The 17537-nt window shown below is 43.4% G+C and overlaps 1 protein-coding gene across 1 annotated transcript in view; it reads left to right on the top strand.

Moving 5' to 3' along the window:
- The first annotated feature begins 8301 nt into the window (after positions 1–8301).
- Positions 8302–17537, top strand: part of C2H6orf89 (chromosome 2 C6orf89 homolog) — a 33115-nt gene continuing 23879 nt past the window's right edge. Inside the window, exons 1-2 of the mRNA XM_056845390.1 lie at positions 8302–8505; positions 10479–10644. Coding sequence (XP_056701368.1) covers positions 8317–8505; positions 10479–10644 — 355 coding nt within the window. The 5' untranslated portion in view covers positions 8302–8316. The remainder of the gene's footprint in view (positions 8506–10478; positions 10645–17537) is intronic.

Below are 17537 nucleotides of genomic sequence, written 5' to 3'. Positions count from 1 at the left end.
TCCTCTGAAGATGCCTGCCACAGCTGCTGGCGAAACGTCAGGAAAGAAAATACCAAGACCACGGTCACACAGCCCGGATAACCCACAAGAACCAACGTTTTGCATTGGATTTGCCACTGTATAGATGCAGTTTTTCCCCATCCGAATTCTCAAAACTCTGCATGGGGACATATTGTTGAGTTTGGAGAATATGGATGGGGAAAAGTTCACTGGGGGCTTCCTAGAGGCACCCGGTCGGCCACTGTGTGAACAGACTGCTGGACTTGATGGGCCTCGGTCTGATCCAGCGGGGCCTTTCTTATGTTGTAAAAAGTGCATCTAAACAGGGGCAAATCCAATGCAAAACCTTCCATGAACAAATGCCCCCCCCCCTCTCTCTGGACAGGGCGGCAAACTCAACTCGGCTCGCCCAGCACCCGAATAAGCCTCCCCCACACGACCAGGCCGCACACCTCCACAAGCGGAGCCACAAGAAACAAGCGGCGATCAAAACCGAGGGACCCGGGAGAACTGGTCGAGAGGAGGCGCCGTTGCGGGGTGGAGGCGTGGCCTCGCCCCGGAAGCAGGAAGAGCCGGGCCCGCCTGCCCGCACGCACGCACGCACGGGGACCCCGCTTCTTCCACGCCTGGGCCCTCCCTCGAGCTTTGCGGGAGTCGTTAGGGCGGTTCATGGGGTGAGGCGGCGAAGGGGGAGGGGAAAAACGTTTGCGCGCGCGGGAAGCTGCAGGGCGCTTTCGGCGGGGGAGGGGGAGGCGCCGCGTCCTTTGGGTCGCGGGGGGGGGCTGTGGAGGAGCGGCTGGGAAAGCAGCCGGGAAGGCGCGGGGCTGGAGGCGGGGGGCGAGCGGCTCGTCCCGTGCGGCCAGGCTGCTTATTGCCCTGGCGGGGGAGAGGGATTGGCTGGGCGGGTGGGGAAGCAAAGGTCCCAACGGTCGCTGCCAACTCCGGTCATAGAATCATGGAGTTGGAAGGGACCACCAGGGTCATCGAGTCCAACCCCCTGCACAACGCAGGAAACCCACAACTACCTAGTGACCAGAAGATGGCCAAGATGCCCTCCCTCTCAGTATCTGCCTAAGGTCACAGAATCAGCATTGCTGACAGATGGCCATCTATAGCCTCTGCTTAAAAACCTTCAAAGAAGGAGAGGCCACCACCTCCCGAGGAAGCCTGTTCCACTGAGGAACCGCTCTAACTGTTAGAAAATTCTTCCTAATGTCTAGACGGAAACTCTTTTGATTTAATTTCAACCCGTTGGTTCCGGTCCGACCTTCTGGGGCAACAGAAAACAACTCGGCACCCTCTGTATGGCAGCCCTTCAAGTACGCTCTCTCTTCGTCTCCCCCCCCCCATGTATCGCTGGCTGCTGCCTTGTGTGGTTAATGTGACAGAATGAGTAATAAGAGAGGAAAAGGCCTGCGAGGAAGGGAACTTGCGAGCACACGCGCATAGGCTGCTGCTTTGCCTGGCAACGGAGGTGTCAGCGGAAGGGACGTTTAGGGTGGTGGGTAGCTGTCAGTTCCAGAAATTATGGGCCTCGCCTGCACATCGCTGGGTTCCCACATGGTCGGTTCTTAGCCGAGATCTGAGAGCGGCTGTTATTTCGCTGGGCTGAAATTTATGTTCCTTCTAGCCCAAGTTTACAATCTTAGCAGTGCCAGAATGCGTAGGGGGGGAAATGTAGGTTACTGTATTAGTCCAGTAGAAGCCAGACAAGATGGAGGTGATGTAGGGCAGGCCGGTGGTCTGGAGTTGATCTGCCAACCCCGGATGGAGTTAGGTTGTTATTTGCTGATCAGGTGAAAATTAGGGGTACTCCTGTTTACTTATTTACTTCATTTATATCCAGCCTTTCTCACCTGATGGGGATGCAAAGCAGCGTACGTAGTTATAGTCTTCTTCATTTTATCCTCACAACAACCCAGTGAGGTAGGTTAGGCTGAGCGTGTGTGATTGGCCCAAGGTCTCCCAGCAAGCATCACATGGCAGAGTGGAGATTCAGACCAGGATCTCTAGATCCTAGTCCAACACTATTATGAAACACTGGCTCTGTTTGCAGAATTTGCAGATCAGAGGTTCTTTTTTGAGACAGCCTGGCTGTTGAAGTAGCAGATTGGCATAGTGGATAAGGGTGCTTTCTTTCAATCACATTTTGATCATAAATTATTTTTCCCATTAGTACCCATCTGATCAGACCTCACTAACCTATGCAACTATAACTTTCAGGTTTGAATCCTGAAATACAGTGTTCACGGGACTGCCCGTGAGGACAAATCACAGCACACTCCTGTGTAGATTTCCTTCGGTCTATGCCTGAAATCCATGGACACACTGGAATAACTGTATAGAATTGCATTGTCAGAAACTTCAACGAATACAAAGTGTGGCTGCTTGTCTCCAGGTGGGGACAATCCATTATGAAGATACCACTTCTCTTTTAAAACAGCTTCACTGGTTTGCCTTTTGTTTTGAGGCTCAGTTAAGGTTCTGGTTATCTCCTTTGTGTGTGTGTGTAAGTGCCATCAAGTCGTTTCCGACTCATGGCGACCCTATGAATCATTGTCCTCCAAAACGTCCTATCCTTAACAGCCTTGCTCAGATCTTGCAAATTGAGGACCGTGGCTTCCTTTATAGAGTCATTCCATCTCTTGTTGGGCCTTCCTCTTTTCCTGCTGCCTTCAACTTTTCCTAGCATGATTGTCTTTTCCAGTGACTTGTCTTCTCATAATATGTCCAAAGTATGACAGCCTCAATTTAGTCATTTTAGCCTCTAAGGTCAGTTCCTGCTTGATTTTATCTAAAACCCACTGATTTGTTTTTTTGGCGGTCCAGGGTATCCATAACACTCTCCTCCAACACCACATGTCAAAGGAATCTACTTTCTTCCTATCAGCTTTCTTCATTGTCTCCTTCATATCATGGGACAGACATATTTGGAGGACTGCCTCCCCATTTAAGAATCTATATACTAACTGCATTTCTCTCATCAGTTCCTGCTCTGTGTTCCATCTCTCTGAGAGGTATATTCATCATCAGCAGGTTGAGGTTTTTGTGGTTGCTAATCCAATTCTGTGGTGTGGCCTGCTGGGGAAAGCTACCAGAGCACTCTCTTTACCAGCATTTGGATTCTTTTCTGAAGAGCTTGTTGATGAAATTGTTAGATTGCATTTCATTCTGCAGAGGATCTTACTATTTTTGAGTTCTGTAATTAAGAGATAGACTTATGGTTGGTAGGGGTGTTTGTTTCAGCTTTTTGCCCTGCATTATTTTAAGCATAAGCTCTGTTATCAGCAATGTTAGTAAAGCAGTTTCTTTAAATTTGGTATGGTTTAAGTTTTGGTTCTGGAAACTTGATACGAATGATATTTAATGCATAGAGGAAGCCCTACTTAGTGTTTCAGGCTTGAGGCAATGTGGGGATTTGTTGGAGGAAATTTTTAGCTTTTCAATAATATTTGCATGATTGCAGGCTGATATTGCCTGTGCTTGCCATCACATCACATACTGGTGCAAACTGGTTGGCATAATTGGTTCTGTTTAGACCAGGGGTCCCCCATGTGATGCCCGTGGGTTCCATGGCACTCACTGACACCTTTCTTGGCACCCACCAAGTGTTTTTAGAAAGTGGAGGTTTTGCTCAACAGGGCTTCTGATTGGCCATTGGGGATGTGGTGAGCTGTGCAGATTTTTTAAGAGTTGCTTTGGTAGCAGTTTCAACCTCTGCACAAGGTTCTCCACAGAAAGGTCTGAAGGTAAGTTGTGTGTATACAAGAAAATATTTTAAAATATATTCTTTTCAAAAAGGCCTGTTAAAAAGAGCTGCTGCCTTAAATGTTGACGTTACTGTTAGAATTATGCATAACCTCACTCGCTGACATTTTGTGGTTGATTCTGCCTCCCATGGGAGCCATTTTGTGGTTAGCTCCGCTTTCTGCGGCAGCCATTTTGTGGTTTTGTCCCCCTATGTCACAATTCCAAAGGTACCCACAGGCTCAAAAAGGTTGGTGATCCCTTGTTTAATCTATTGCCCTTTACTCTTGGTACATGCTTTAGCCACTTGCGTGTCATTTATCCAAGGATTTACATGATGCATGTGTATAGTTGCACTGTCCTGAATTGCTGTAATAGTGTATTATCCTGAGTGTTTTTCTGCATCTTGGCAGCTTTATTCTGGTGTATGTGCCATCGCATGACAAACCATAGGGCTGAACTGCAAGCGAATAAAGACTTTCACAGATGGATCACAATGGAGATTTGCAAAGCTGTTATTAGCTAGATGTATCATTTCAGTTAAAAGTTTAGATTGGTGTTCCTAGGGTTTTTTAAAGCTGCTGTACAGTCACTTCTCTTTTATTCCTTGGCTGTAGAAATGTAGGCCTAGGAAGGCACCAAAGATTATGTCCATATCTTACTAGTCATGAATAGAAACTGGGTTATAAATTTAAAGTCCAGGTAGATTACAGTATATACTGTAAAGGAAAGCAAAAATCTCTGTGTCACAAGCCAGTTGCCCTGACCTGGATGGCCCAGGCTAGCCTGATCTCGTCAGATCTCAGAAGCTAAGCAGGGTCAGCCCTGGTTAGTATTTGGATGGGAGACCACCAAGGAATACCAGGGTTGCTGTGCAGAGGAAGGCACTGGCAAACCACCTCTGTTAGTCTCTTGCCATGAAAACCCCAAAAAGGGGTCGCCATAAGTAGGCTGCGACTTGACGGCACTTTACACACACACACACACAAGCCAGTTACCCTTTGAAAGCTTGACTGTACAAGGCAAGAACTGTGATTAGGCCTTTGGGAATTAGGTTTTTGGGAATAATCCCATGATATACGCAATACTAGTAGACTACTATCGATAACCTCCTGACTTTATTAACTTGGCTTGCATTAATTGTACCCATTGTATTCATCACATCACAAATTCTACGTGAACACAAGTAGCAACTAGCATCCTCCCCCAAATTATTGTAAGGGATGATCTTGAAGGCATTTGACTTAATTTGGGTGTCACTTTCTCTCTCAAAAAAAGTTTGGAATGTTTTGTACTGTTTTCCAGTGTGGTGGAAAGGGCTGTCAAGTCACAGTAGACTTACGGCGACTTCATAGAGTTTTCATGGCAAGAGTCGTTGGTAGCTGGTTTGCCATTGCCTGCCTCTGGGCGGGCTGAGAAAGTTCTGAGAGAACTGTGACTGGCCCAAGCTCACCCAGCAGGCTCCACATTAAAGTAGCTAAATTGTATTAAGGAAGTAAGGCCAATTTTCAGTAGGAGTCTAGTTTTCAGTGTGGTGTTCTGTGACTAGTGTATGTGTTTGAGGGGGCTGCTCTGACACATGTCATTTGTCACCGATAAGCTTCAACAACTAGGGGAATTAGTAAACATTAATAAATATGATATGCAGCGTATGATATTATTCAAGAAATCTCTGAGAGAAGCTGCTTGGTGGAATTTGCTCTAGGCAATTACAGAGTAAACGCTCAGTTCTGTAAATGTTGTCAAAAAAAGCAATATATAGTTTTGTGACGGGCTCATGGCTTCCAATCCCTTTATCGCAACAGTTGCAGTTCTGCTGCCAGAATGTCTGGAACAGTAAGAAAAAATTAACGAAGTCTGTAGCTCTTTCTGTGTCTTCAATAAGTAAAAGAAACTAAACAAAATGGCGTCTTAGAAGGATTTGCTGTGTTTTTAAAGAGATGAATAAAAACAGCACCAGTCAGAGATTACACAGGTCTCTCCACCTTGTGAACTTTGCCACAGTCAGACTTGAGTTGCCAGTTCTTCTCAGTTCTCGTGCACATGGTTCCTAGTACTCTAACGACACTGGTGCACGTGGAGAAGGGGCTACAGTCTTCCTTCTGTCATTTTCCCGAACTGAAACAGACTGGTGTGCATGTGGGTTTTCCCACTGGGGCCATTTCAGGCCAGGGAAATGGCACAAGGGGAGGGATGCTGAAGCCCCTTGTCCATGTGCACCACATCTGTGATCTGATTTAGGCATCCTGCCCTTGAGGACTCAGGAGAACCTGCTACTCCCACCTGACTGTGGTAGAGGGTGGGGCTCCAGAACCAATTTGTATACTCTGTAATGTGTAAAGAGGTCCTAATGACTGCATCTACATGGCTGTTTTGTTCTGCCTTGGCTCCAAGCTGAAGTGATATTTTTAAATGTATCCACACAGCATTGTCCTCCAATCACCCCCTTTCCAGGCTTTCTCTAACCTTGTTTGATGCTATCCTTCTGGCAAATAATGTAGTGCAAATGTGTTTGGATGCCATCTGGAAGGAAAAGTGTACTTTTTTGAACCATCCACCCACATTGTTGCTATCATTGCCTCATGGCTGCCATCCTCCCTGCCATACCACTGGAAGAAGAGTTGGTTTTTATATGCCAACTTTCTCTACCACTTAAGGGAGACTCAAAGTGGCTTACCATCACCTTCCCTTCCCATGACAGACACCCTGTGAGGTAGGTGGGGCTGAGAGCGTGTGACTAGCCCAAGGTCACCCAGCTGGCTTTGTGTGCAGGAGTGGGGAAACAAATCCAGTCCACCAGATTAGCCTCTGCCTCTCATGTGGAGGAGTGGGGAATCAAACCCTGTTCTCCAGATCAGAGTCCACTTCTCCAAACCACTGCTCTTAACCACTACACCACACTAGAAGGCTTTTTGCCAGTGTGTTTTTAAAAATGGTATTGATAAAAAAAGCTGTCCAGGGTTGGAGAATCGTGGCCATGGGGGCACGACTGAGGAAAGTCTGTAGAAATGCAGATTCTTGGATACCACTGCAAATGCAAGTGATAATAAATTCAAAACAGAAAATTGTCACTGTATGAATGCTGCCTTTGTTTAAAATTGAGCAGGCTAAGCCTCATCCCGTAAGCTCTGGAGAAAGAAGACAGCTTTTAAGGGTTTTGAAAGTGTGGTACAGTGTTGGTATACACATGTTTCTCTTATCTCAGAACCATCTCTAAAGTACTTCTCAGAGTTTTTAAACCTGAGAATCAGAGATGACAATGGTACAAGTGTGTATGCTATGGGCAACAATATGGCATATCTGAAAAATGTATAATCTCTCTCCAGCTCCTATTGACTTCACTGGCATTTAGTTCATAATGCTATTGTGCCTATGAGTAGCATAAGTACTCTTATTACAGGGGGGAAAGCTTACTGTGCCTTAAGGCATGAAATAAGCCACTTGGCAGTGAGGAGGATGTAAATGTGCACCGCTCCTGCCTGACTGCAAAGCACATCTTTTATTTGAAAAAAAATGTACAGAAATTGTGTTAATGCAGCTATTAACCTTTTGTTCCCTCCAATTGAAATCTGGTATGTTTCGGTCTGCAAAGAAACTGATGTATTTTTCACTCCAGTGCATGGTTGCATGGGGCCACCATACACCAAGACCTTGAAAGAAGCTTCAGAAATAGCTTAGCACTCCAGGTGCTTTCTGAGCTCAGCATACTGATATCATTATTCAAGAACAGGGTGGCCTTGGTGTTTAAACGGCCAGGAATTTCACAAATAATTAACATGCTGAAAGGAAGAATAGCCAAAGAGTTTGATGACTAAGTGATGTTTTGTTGTAGCTAAACACTGGCTCAAAAATGCTTACAATAAGGGCCTCAGACTTTGGCATTCAGCTTTGGTTGTGTTGTTGCTCTTAGTATCACCTGATCAGAAATAGCTTCTGTTGGTTAGATCTTCATTTGGAAAGAATGGGTAAAGACCAATCTACAGCCAAGAAGGTACCATTCTTTTCATCAGCAGAAGTTCTGATGCTTGGTTTTCATTATTTCTGTGTCATCTTTTTAAAAGTATAACTTGCTTGGGTATAGTTTGTTTTAGATTCATAAGACTGCAAGAAGAGAGATCCATTGATTCAGTACACTGTCTCCCACAGTGGACTGCCTGATGCTTCTTGGAGACCTGTAATGAAGGCTTGAAAGTGACAGCTCTACCCTATTGTTTGCTCCCCAGCAACTGACATTGGGCGAAAATGCATGGTCGCTTTAGCCTCCTTTATTCCCTGTTTCAGCCAGGATTCAGCCAGGATCTAACGCATGCGTTTCCTGGCTGAATCCTGGCTGAAACAGGGAATGGCTGCTAAAGTAGCTCCAGAGGTTAGGTGTTGTTGCTCTAAACTTTTCCATGTGTTTAAAGGAACTGGTCTAATAAGACAGTGTTACAGTTACAAAGAAACCTTGCTTAGACTGGAGAATTTCTGTGCTTTCGTGTGATAATTTTTGAAGCCCATCTTTTAGGCAATGAAATGTTTTTTTTAACTCTTTTGACTCTTTCCTAGTTGGATTTTTCACCAGTGGACATGGAGCTTTCTGCCGGTGAACTCAGCATTTACGATAAGCTCTCGGAGACCATTGACTTGGTGAGACAGACTGGCTACCAGTGTGGTATGCCTGAAAAAGCCATAGAGAAATTCATCAGACAACTCCTCGAGAAAAATGAACCTCAGCGGGGACCCCCACGATATCCTCTTTTGATGGTTCTCTATAAGGTAAATTACTGTGTCCTTATGGAAAGTGTACTGTAGGTTGAGGCCAACAGTATGAAATGCAGTAGTTACAATATAAGAGGCTAGTAAAAGCTTAAATCACTGCAGTCGTTTTTACTTGTTGTCTGGGAGGAATGTTAAAACTGGCACGTAGAGTCTCTGTGTGCCTGACTCAGTTTGATTGGTTTCCTCAAGCTCATTGCATAGAGGTATATATACTGAAAGATGGGCTCTTCAAATAGCATTCCTCATGATAGTTTATTCACCAAAATATTTCAGCCTTCATATTTTGCAAAAAACTTCTGTTAGGAGGCAGTGATATCAGAGGTTGGTAGGCAGTTGCCAGCACTCTGACTTGCTATAAAGTCTAGTCAGATCAGAGATGGCAAGTATTGTCTCTGACCTTGTTGAAACATGCATGAAATAAGAATGTGATAGCACAGGGATCTTTGGAGAGTACACGACCCTCACTAACCATTCTTCCCTCCTTGCCCCATGACCCTCACTAACCATGCTTCCTCCTTGCCCCGAAACAGTTAATAGCACCTTCTTGGGCCAAAATGCCCCAAAGTCTCCCCAAACTGCACCTGATCCTGATGAAACAAGATGGATTAATTTAAGTTGTTTCCCAGGCTTCAGTAGTGTGTGCTCTGAATATAATCAGTGTGATCTGTTCCTCTCTTTAAAGAATGGCTCTTTTTGTTTTTGCACATGTGTGTTTTAGTTACAGCTACCCTGCATCAGTGATTTAAATCTTTTGAGAATGAAGAAGGCTTTGGGCAAAAAGATAAAATAATGTAAGAGTTTTAAGAGTGAAAAGGTTAACATATTACAGTGCTGTTGATATTGCACAAATATATACATTTCCCAAATAGTAAGCAGATTTGTCAAATGCTTTTTGTTGAAATTAGCAGCCAGTCTAGCTTGTGCTTCTTGGCAAAGAGCATTAGCACAGATCAACCTGTTTGGCAGGAACATTGGATAACAAGAAAGAGAGAGGATTTATGATTGATATTCATGAAGGTTGATGTAATGCTTATATTTCCAGATTTGGCTGGATTTGTATTTTGGAGTTCAGAAAAAAAAAAAACAAGGAAAACTTTGAATTAACCGTAACCTTTTTCCAATAAATTACATTTAAATGTTAAAATAAAACAAAACACAACAGCAGTGTAACATCTGTTTGCTAGGATCCACCAAACTGTCACAAAGCAGTGTGTAAGCGGTTGAGTTCTCTAGTTGCACATTAGGAATTCCGAATTGTTCCTTGCTTATGGACATAGGAGGAGGCTGCAATCCTGAGAACCTATTTACACGTATAGGAAACTTGTGCATGGAAAAAGGCTCATGATTTGGTTCTCCTTGCCCCCCACCCCGCCAGTTGTTGCTGCAAACTGCAGCAGCATTTCCAACCTATATATGCTGGATTCCGTTTTACCGCTCTGCTAACTGTAGCACTTTCCTCCAATGTAAGTGGCAAAGTCTCTTGTGCTAGAAGAAGGCTGCTTGTGTTAGAAGAAGGCATTATCATTACCTGAGTGGTAGGATGTAACCCTGCGTTATTTGACATGCTGTACCGAAGGCTGCTCTCTCTCTCTGTGTGTGTGTGTGTGTGTGTGAGAGAGAGAGAGTGAAGGTGGAAGGAAATGTGTTCTGTGTGTACTGAGTAAGCCGCATGATTTCTCGATTATGTTCACAGCGTAAAAAGGTTACATTGTTTAACAAGGCATGCATTGCATATACAGAAAAAATGGGAAGCCTTTTATCTGTTGTTCTGTGCAAGTGTAAATGGTAAATAAATATCAGCTCTAACACCAGAACTTGCAACATGAAGGTTAAAAGTGGTTTGTCTCAGCCAGTGATAATGAACAGACAAAGAAGAGTCTCCTTGATTATTTGAAAGGGGAAATTTCTCACTCTGAATACATACTTAGTTACTGTAGTGTAATTAATCACATTCCTGTCTTCTCTTGCAGGGCCTGATCACCTTGGGTTTAGTTTTACTAACTGCGTATTTTATGATCCAGCCATATACCCTTTCACCACCCGAGACGACGCTCACCAAAGCCCATGCGTGGGGCTCCCTCGTCAGTCATATCCGGCTGCTGCCTTTGCCCATCACCAAGAAGTATATGCTAGAGAGTAAGGAACAATTTCTGTATTAATTGGACTATAACAGATATAGAGAGAAATTGGAGGTCTCTGTTGGTGGCATACATAATAAATGCTAATTAAAACAGGAGAATGGCATGCACTGATGACTGTTCCCCCACCTCTCATTGTAAAATCACATTTTCCTTTTTGTAAGGAGCAAATTGAGAACTGCTGTGAAGATCCAGAAGGTCTGCCTGCGGTAACCACTAATTGACTCATCCGCTGGCTCAAAGTCATCTTTTTGTCTTTGTACGTGCTTAGCAAATTGGCTGTAGTTTGTTGTGACACATCCGCACACCATGCAGCCTGGCAACCAGTCCCAGACCAATCGTAAAGATTGAGCAGATTTTGTGAAGGAGAAATTAAGATAACATAGAGATGTTCTGCAGGGCATTAAGTTTAGTCACAAATATCTGGATTTACAAAGCTTGAAAGCTGACTGATTATAACTGATTTCCTTGGTTAATGAGTTTGAACCTTATACAATCACTATAAGGCCACATTTGCAAGCTAGGCCTGGCTTGGACAGGATGTGTCCCAGATAAGGAAGGATCTGGACTTAACCGTGTTTGGTTAGGTGTTTTTCTGTGCTCCTATGGGTACAGCCTCTTCTCCTCCTCCCAGCTGTAGCAGCCTGCCACAGATCAGGGTTTCTAGCTTTTTATTTCTCCTGGCAGGCCTCTAGTTACACTTGTAGCAGAATTTCTGTGCTGGTATGCTTCACCTGTCACACAGCTGTGAACGAGGAGTCCTGCCAGGAAAAACGACTCTGCTGTAGACTTAACTGGATTCAAAGGAAGACTGTGATCTTGTCAGCAACTGAACAAGACTAAGATTAAATCAGATATGGATATGGGCAAAACTCTCAGAAAGGTAATCACAGCAGTGCTTCTCTCAGGCAAAGTGATTGAAAACCTTATCACCACTATGTGTTTCTCTCATTTTTATTTTAATATACTCAGAACCAGAACTACTGTAAATGTATGGCTCATGAATTGTCTCAAAGGAAACTGTTCAGCATAAATTTTCCCACTCTTCTCTTGGTTTTCCCCTTGGTACTTATCCTAGTGGTATACACACATGACTGAAAGCTAAAACCTCCTTAAAGTTCCATGTATGGGACTTTTAAGGCCATCAGAGGGAATCTGCTAGGGGTGTGCATTTAAATATTCCCAAACTGAAACAACACTTGAAACTGCCAGTTCAGTTTTGGGTCAGGAATACTCTCAACAACCCCAAACACTCCTGAAACATTGGGACTCATATCTGGAAATTTTGGGAGGGTTTCAGGTGATTCAGACTTTTCATCTGGTGGAGAAGGGAGGAGAGTCAACTGGAGCCCCATGGCGGCAACCAGCCTGGTTGTGGGCTCCTGCTGTGTCTTGCAGGGAGCTGAAGCAGCGAGGGAGGGAGAGCGCATTCCCCAGCTGGGCTGCTGTGACAGGGTTGCTGGAGCCCTTTACACCTTAAAGTCCCACTGTTGTGACTGGGCAGTAGACCTGGCTTCCAGAGGCCAGGCTTCTGCCCATTGAAAATATTGGGGGATAGAGCTGGCCTCCAAATCTGGACATCCGGTCTACGGCCTATTGAAATCAGTGGTGGTAGATCTGGCCTCCAGGTATAGGTCGAGTCTAATACCTGAAATTCCTGAGGGCGCCCCCCCCCCATTACCTGAAATGGATTTCTGAAAGCGTATGAATACGGAATTTCAGGATGACGGTACTGTTGCCCTTTCTGAAAATATCAAAATGAAATTAAAACAACATTTTTAGCAGTGCACACCCCTAGTATCTGTTATGTGCAACGTTTAGGCCAAACCAGTGGGGGAAGTTTCTCTGCTTTTAAGCAGGCGAGAATAATGTGCTAGACTCTTGTAAGTTTTGTTCATATACAGAGGACAAAAACCAGGCACTGGTCCAAATCTTCCACAACTCCAGCCCTACAGAAGGATACTCTAATTGGTGTTATAACCCTGATTAACAGCTTTCTAAATTCATTGAATATCCTTATTTTGAAATCTCTGCCAAAACTTTCCTAACCCTGTTCTGCTGCTTTCAGGAGTAATCTGTGGCCATTTATGCATGGTTGTTTCCTCGCAGTCACCCCACTGACTACTTCGGGGCTTTGCTTTGATTATGGATGTATTTTCCCACCGTCAGAGGTTTCCTTGATCTCTCTGCACGTTTCCACATGTTTCCCCCACGTTTTCTGGATGCTGGCTAAACACGAATCCAGAAAATGCGGGGAAAATGTGTGGGGAGAGCAAGGCCACCTCTGACAGTTGGAAAATGCAAGCATAATCAAAGCTAAGCCCTGAAGTAGTCAGTGGGGTGACCGCGAGGAAACAGACATGCATAAATGGCCTATGTGTTGTGAGGGGGAGAAGGAAGAAATTGGTGCTTAGTCCTACGGCTATTAAGTGTTGTAAGACCTGCTCAGGAGAGTTACAGAGGTGTCTTTGGAATATAAGTTCATGTACCTTCTATAGTTGCATGATTGTATATTTAATTGCTTAAATTTGACTGGTCTCTCATATTTGAAGAAAATGCTTGTAAATAAAGCATATAGACCATAATGAAAACGCAAGTGAATTTTTGTCTGCATTTCAGTTCAGTAGACCATTCTCTGAACATTTTCACCCTGGCAATGATCAAGAGTTTCAGCGTCTCCACAGTCAGGAAAACATCCACCTTAAATATGCCTTGATCACTGTTAGATCCCTTTCTCGTGGTTTAGTGTGCCATGTAGGTCCCAGCCTTGTTAGTCAATCCCTGTAGCTTTTCAGCTTGCAGATAATAAAAGGGAGCAAAGGCTGCTGCTGTATCAACTTCTATGCTCCAAATGAAATATTTTATAAAAAGAGAAGATTTAATTAAGCAATTTTACTTTGTCAAAGAGGAATCCTGTTTGGATGCTGATTCAAACTAAACACCAAGTGTCCTACTAATTCTACTGTTTGTGCATGTCTGTTGGCTACATTTTAATTTCAGTACTTAATGAAAATGGGTTAGGCTTTGAAGCCATCACACTTGTAGCTTGAACTGGTTGGCCAATGAAAGAACAGAATGGGATCTCTGAAAAGAAATGCTGATATACCTGATCAAAAACTGCAGAAAGGACTGCTGTGGGGAGGTGAAAGCCAGGAAGGTCCTTTCACTGGATCCATCCTGATATGGCTTGATGTATGCCTTGTCCCTTGGTTTGTACTTTTAAAGTAGATCATAGCTACATAGCTTGGGGTTTGAACCATAGAAAGGGATACATAAAACTTATTATCCAGTTCAACTATAAATAGGGACAAAATTAGCCCAGTTACATTGGATGATGCTAACTCTCAAGAGCTGGTTGGCTGATGTTAGTGTGGAAGCCACTGCTTTCATCTTCCCACTATGGTCCCTTTTATATGAAATTTTTAACCCGTTTTGGCTACTGAAGCCAAATGGGTATCTTTTAAGGTTTCAGATACGTTAAGGATGAAATGGAATTACAACAGCAGCAAAAAAATCGGAGCAAAGCAGATTTTGGAAAACCCAGATTAAAGCCTCATTATCTACAGGAGGGTGACATTTATTCCATGTTACCATTAGTAGCATCTTGGTTGACCCTTCCTCTAAGCGTGATAAAACAAATAAATTCTACATAAAACCTTTGCTTACATGGTAACATACACTTCTGTCCTATGGACAGTTTTGGAGAAAAATATCCCCAAGAATGCACAAGCTGGTCATGGCCACTGTCCATAGAGACTAATGGGACCTTCCACATTCAGAGGCAGTAAATCTCTGAATACTGCTGCTACTAGGTGTCATCAGGGGAAGCCCTTGATTTGTATACCCTCGTTGGCTGCTGTGTGAAACAGGTTGCTGGACTAGATGGACCACTGGTCTGATCCAGCAGGGTTGCTGTTATATTCTTACTTTAGAAAGATGCCACAATTATTTATTTCCTTAAAGCACTCTATAACATAAGTAAAACACATATCATACACTATAACAACATAAGAAAAGCCATGCTGGATAATACCAAGGCCCATCAAGTCCCGCAGTCTGTTCACATAGTGGCCAACCAGCTGCCTTTAGGAAGCCCAAGAAGTTGCACTACTGTTAATGATTCAATATTGCATTTCCATGGATAGAGGGATTCCTGTAACTTACTCTCACACACACATCCACTTGCAACCCAACTAACCCAATATAAATATTTAAATGTTTTAAAAACACGTTCATGATCATTGCAATCAACATTAAGCAAGAAATAGATTTAACAGATCTCAACAGAGTCGAGTGCAAAAGTGTGTCTTAAAAAGTCTAAAAAAGCTTTTACAGTCCTCCTAAAAATGCCAACTGAATAGAATTGGTGAACTTTTGACCGTTGCCACTACCAAAAAGGTCCTTCTACCAATGATGAGTAATCTCTCAATTGAGGATGGTACCACCTGCAGAAATAATTTCCTCAGGAGGTATGTACATGGGAGTAGATACTCCCTTAGGTAACTGTAAGTATTTATTACGAAACTTTTATGTCCAGTAGCTTGCAGTTTTCACTGATTTTTGTCACCAGGCCAGTTAATGAGAATTCAAAATATTTTAAACGAATTTAATTTAGGGTGTTTTCTCCACTAGTATGTATTTTGTCAGCTGGTCTGTCAGCTTCTCATGTTAACATTCTTTGCAGATGAATATTACATGGAGTTGCATCAGCTGTATTGGATTTTTTTTTTAAAAAAGACAAGTCCCTCCTCTTTCCTTGTTAGCAGCTGTGATTGTAGCTGTTTTCTTGCCATTGAATCTCTGGGCTGTCTCCAGGTTAGCAGAAAGAGGCATGATTATGCAATGGGCTGATGATGTGTAGCTACCCTTTGTTCTAATTTAGGTCAGTGGGATTTGTCTGTATATTCTCGTTCTTTGAAAACCTCATCCAGAGTGTTGAAAGCTCTTTGTTCTGGAATGAGGAATTAAAGGTCTCAAAATCTAGATGCTGGTGAAAAATTCAGTCCGTATAACTCATTCAAAGGCTCAAAATTGAAATTGCAGTGCAGAGCAAGTGTGATATGTGGCTAGTGTGCTGGACTGGAACCAGAGGGAGACCCTGATTCAAATGCTCACATTGATTGATTATGCATGGCTGGTTCATCTTGTGATTCTCCCGCAAATGTCCCAATTCTCCACAGGGATTATGCATGACGTTCCCCTCTCTTGGAGCTCAGCTCCCTTCCGTTCTGCTATTTCCGCGGGTTTTGCAATCCCTGTTTTATCCCAAAAATAAGTTTACTTCCAAGCTTATCTCGGATGTGAGTAGGTACATAGTTCAGCTGCGGGTCAATCTTCCCACGTCATGACACACCCCCATTCTCCTACCCCTCCTCCAATGCCTCCTTCAGCCATCCCCTCTGCAATGTCCCAGGAAGCCATATTGGAGACAGAGACGGAGGGGGCCAATAACAGGAACAATAAATCCGCCTTCAGTAAGCAAAAACTTCAAAATACCCAGTGCAGATCTATTACCTAAATTGGTCATGAACTTGCTGCGCGCATTTCTGGTGCCATTTGATTGGAGTACCATTCCTAGGTACTTAAGATTTCTAACCTGCTCCATTCTGTATCCATTGATAGACCATTTCCTAAGCTTTTGACTCTTGCCGAAGGACATTATTTTAGTTTTCTGATAATTTATACATAGCTCCACATTCTTACAATAAGCTGCAAATTTGGCTAGTGCTCTTCTAAGCCCCACTGATGTTCTAGAAAGGATAACAGCATAATCTGTGTATAGTAACACTGGAACGTGGCGATAGGCAATTTTAGACAATGGTAATTCTGCTCGTTTATGTCGTTTACCATATCGTTGATGTAAAATATAATAACATGGGGGCTAATAAACAGCTCTTCTTGACTCCCCTGGATGTACTAATAGCTTCAGTTAGTTGTCCCTTCCTGTTCCTCCTAACTCTGAGGGATGTACCTTCATGGAAGGCATGAATAGGCAGGTAGAGCCTTCTATCAATAGATGATTTTTCTGATTTGGCCCACAGTTTCCCTAAACCCTGCCTGTTCCTCCGCTATTATATTTTCTAATTCCAACCAGTTTTAAAATGTTTCTAATAAGTGTCTGGCATAGAGTTTGGCAATATTATTTATCAGTTTAATAGGTCTAAAATTTGAGGGATCTTTTCTACTGCCTTTTTTTAAAAAAAGGGAACTACTACTGCTATACCCCAATCTTTTGGAATCTGACCCTTCTTATCTAAATGGGTAAATAGGGAGGCCAGGAAAGGTACCCACCAATCTATATTCTCCTTAATGAATTCTGGAAGAATTCCATCAATTCCGGGGGCCTTTCTTAACTGCAAGCAACACCATGCACAAGGTTATCCAATCTCGGGATATAAAAATGTGAGACATGAGAGGGATGAACCAGGGACATCCAACCCATGCATAAGCAGCCTTAGCCATGAAGCTCACCTTGGGCCCACCACTTGGGTTGTTGCAAGAAGTAACTGAGGAAATGGGGAAAAATGGCAGGGATCTTATGGGGATGTTCTGTCAGTTCAGCATCTTCTCCTCTGACAAAACTTCTGTAGACAAGAGGAGGGTGATTTTTGCCAGTTCCTCTCTCCTGCTGCAACTTCCCAGTCTCCCCCACCCCCAAACTCAGTTCTTTTGTGTTTGTTGACCTAAATGAACATGATTTTGGGGTTATAGAAAGAAGGCTGTGTGAAGGGTGGGGTTGGGAAGTTGCTTTCCTCTAGACCCATCCTTCTTTTATAGATTTAAATTGGTTCAAAACCTAATGAACTGTATATGTTGTTACTGTTTGAAAGAGTAGAGAGATAAAGTTCTTTGAGTGTGAGATCACTTTTTGCAGAATCACTGGTTATATGT

The sequence above is a fragment of the Euleptes europaea genome, chromosome 2 (assembly GCF_029931775.1).
Source record: "Euleptes europaea isolate rEulEur1 chromosome 2, rEulEur1.hap1, whole genome shotgun sequence".
Lineage (NCBI taxonomy): Eukaryota > Metazoa > Chordata > Lepidosauria > Squamata > Sphaerodactylidae > Euleptes > Euleptes europaea.
This window is presented reverse-complemented; position numbering and strand designations above follow the sequence as displayed.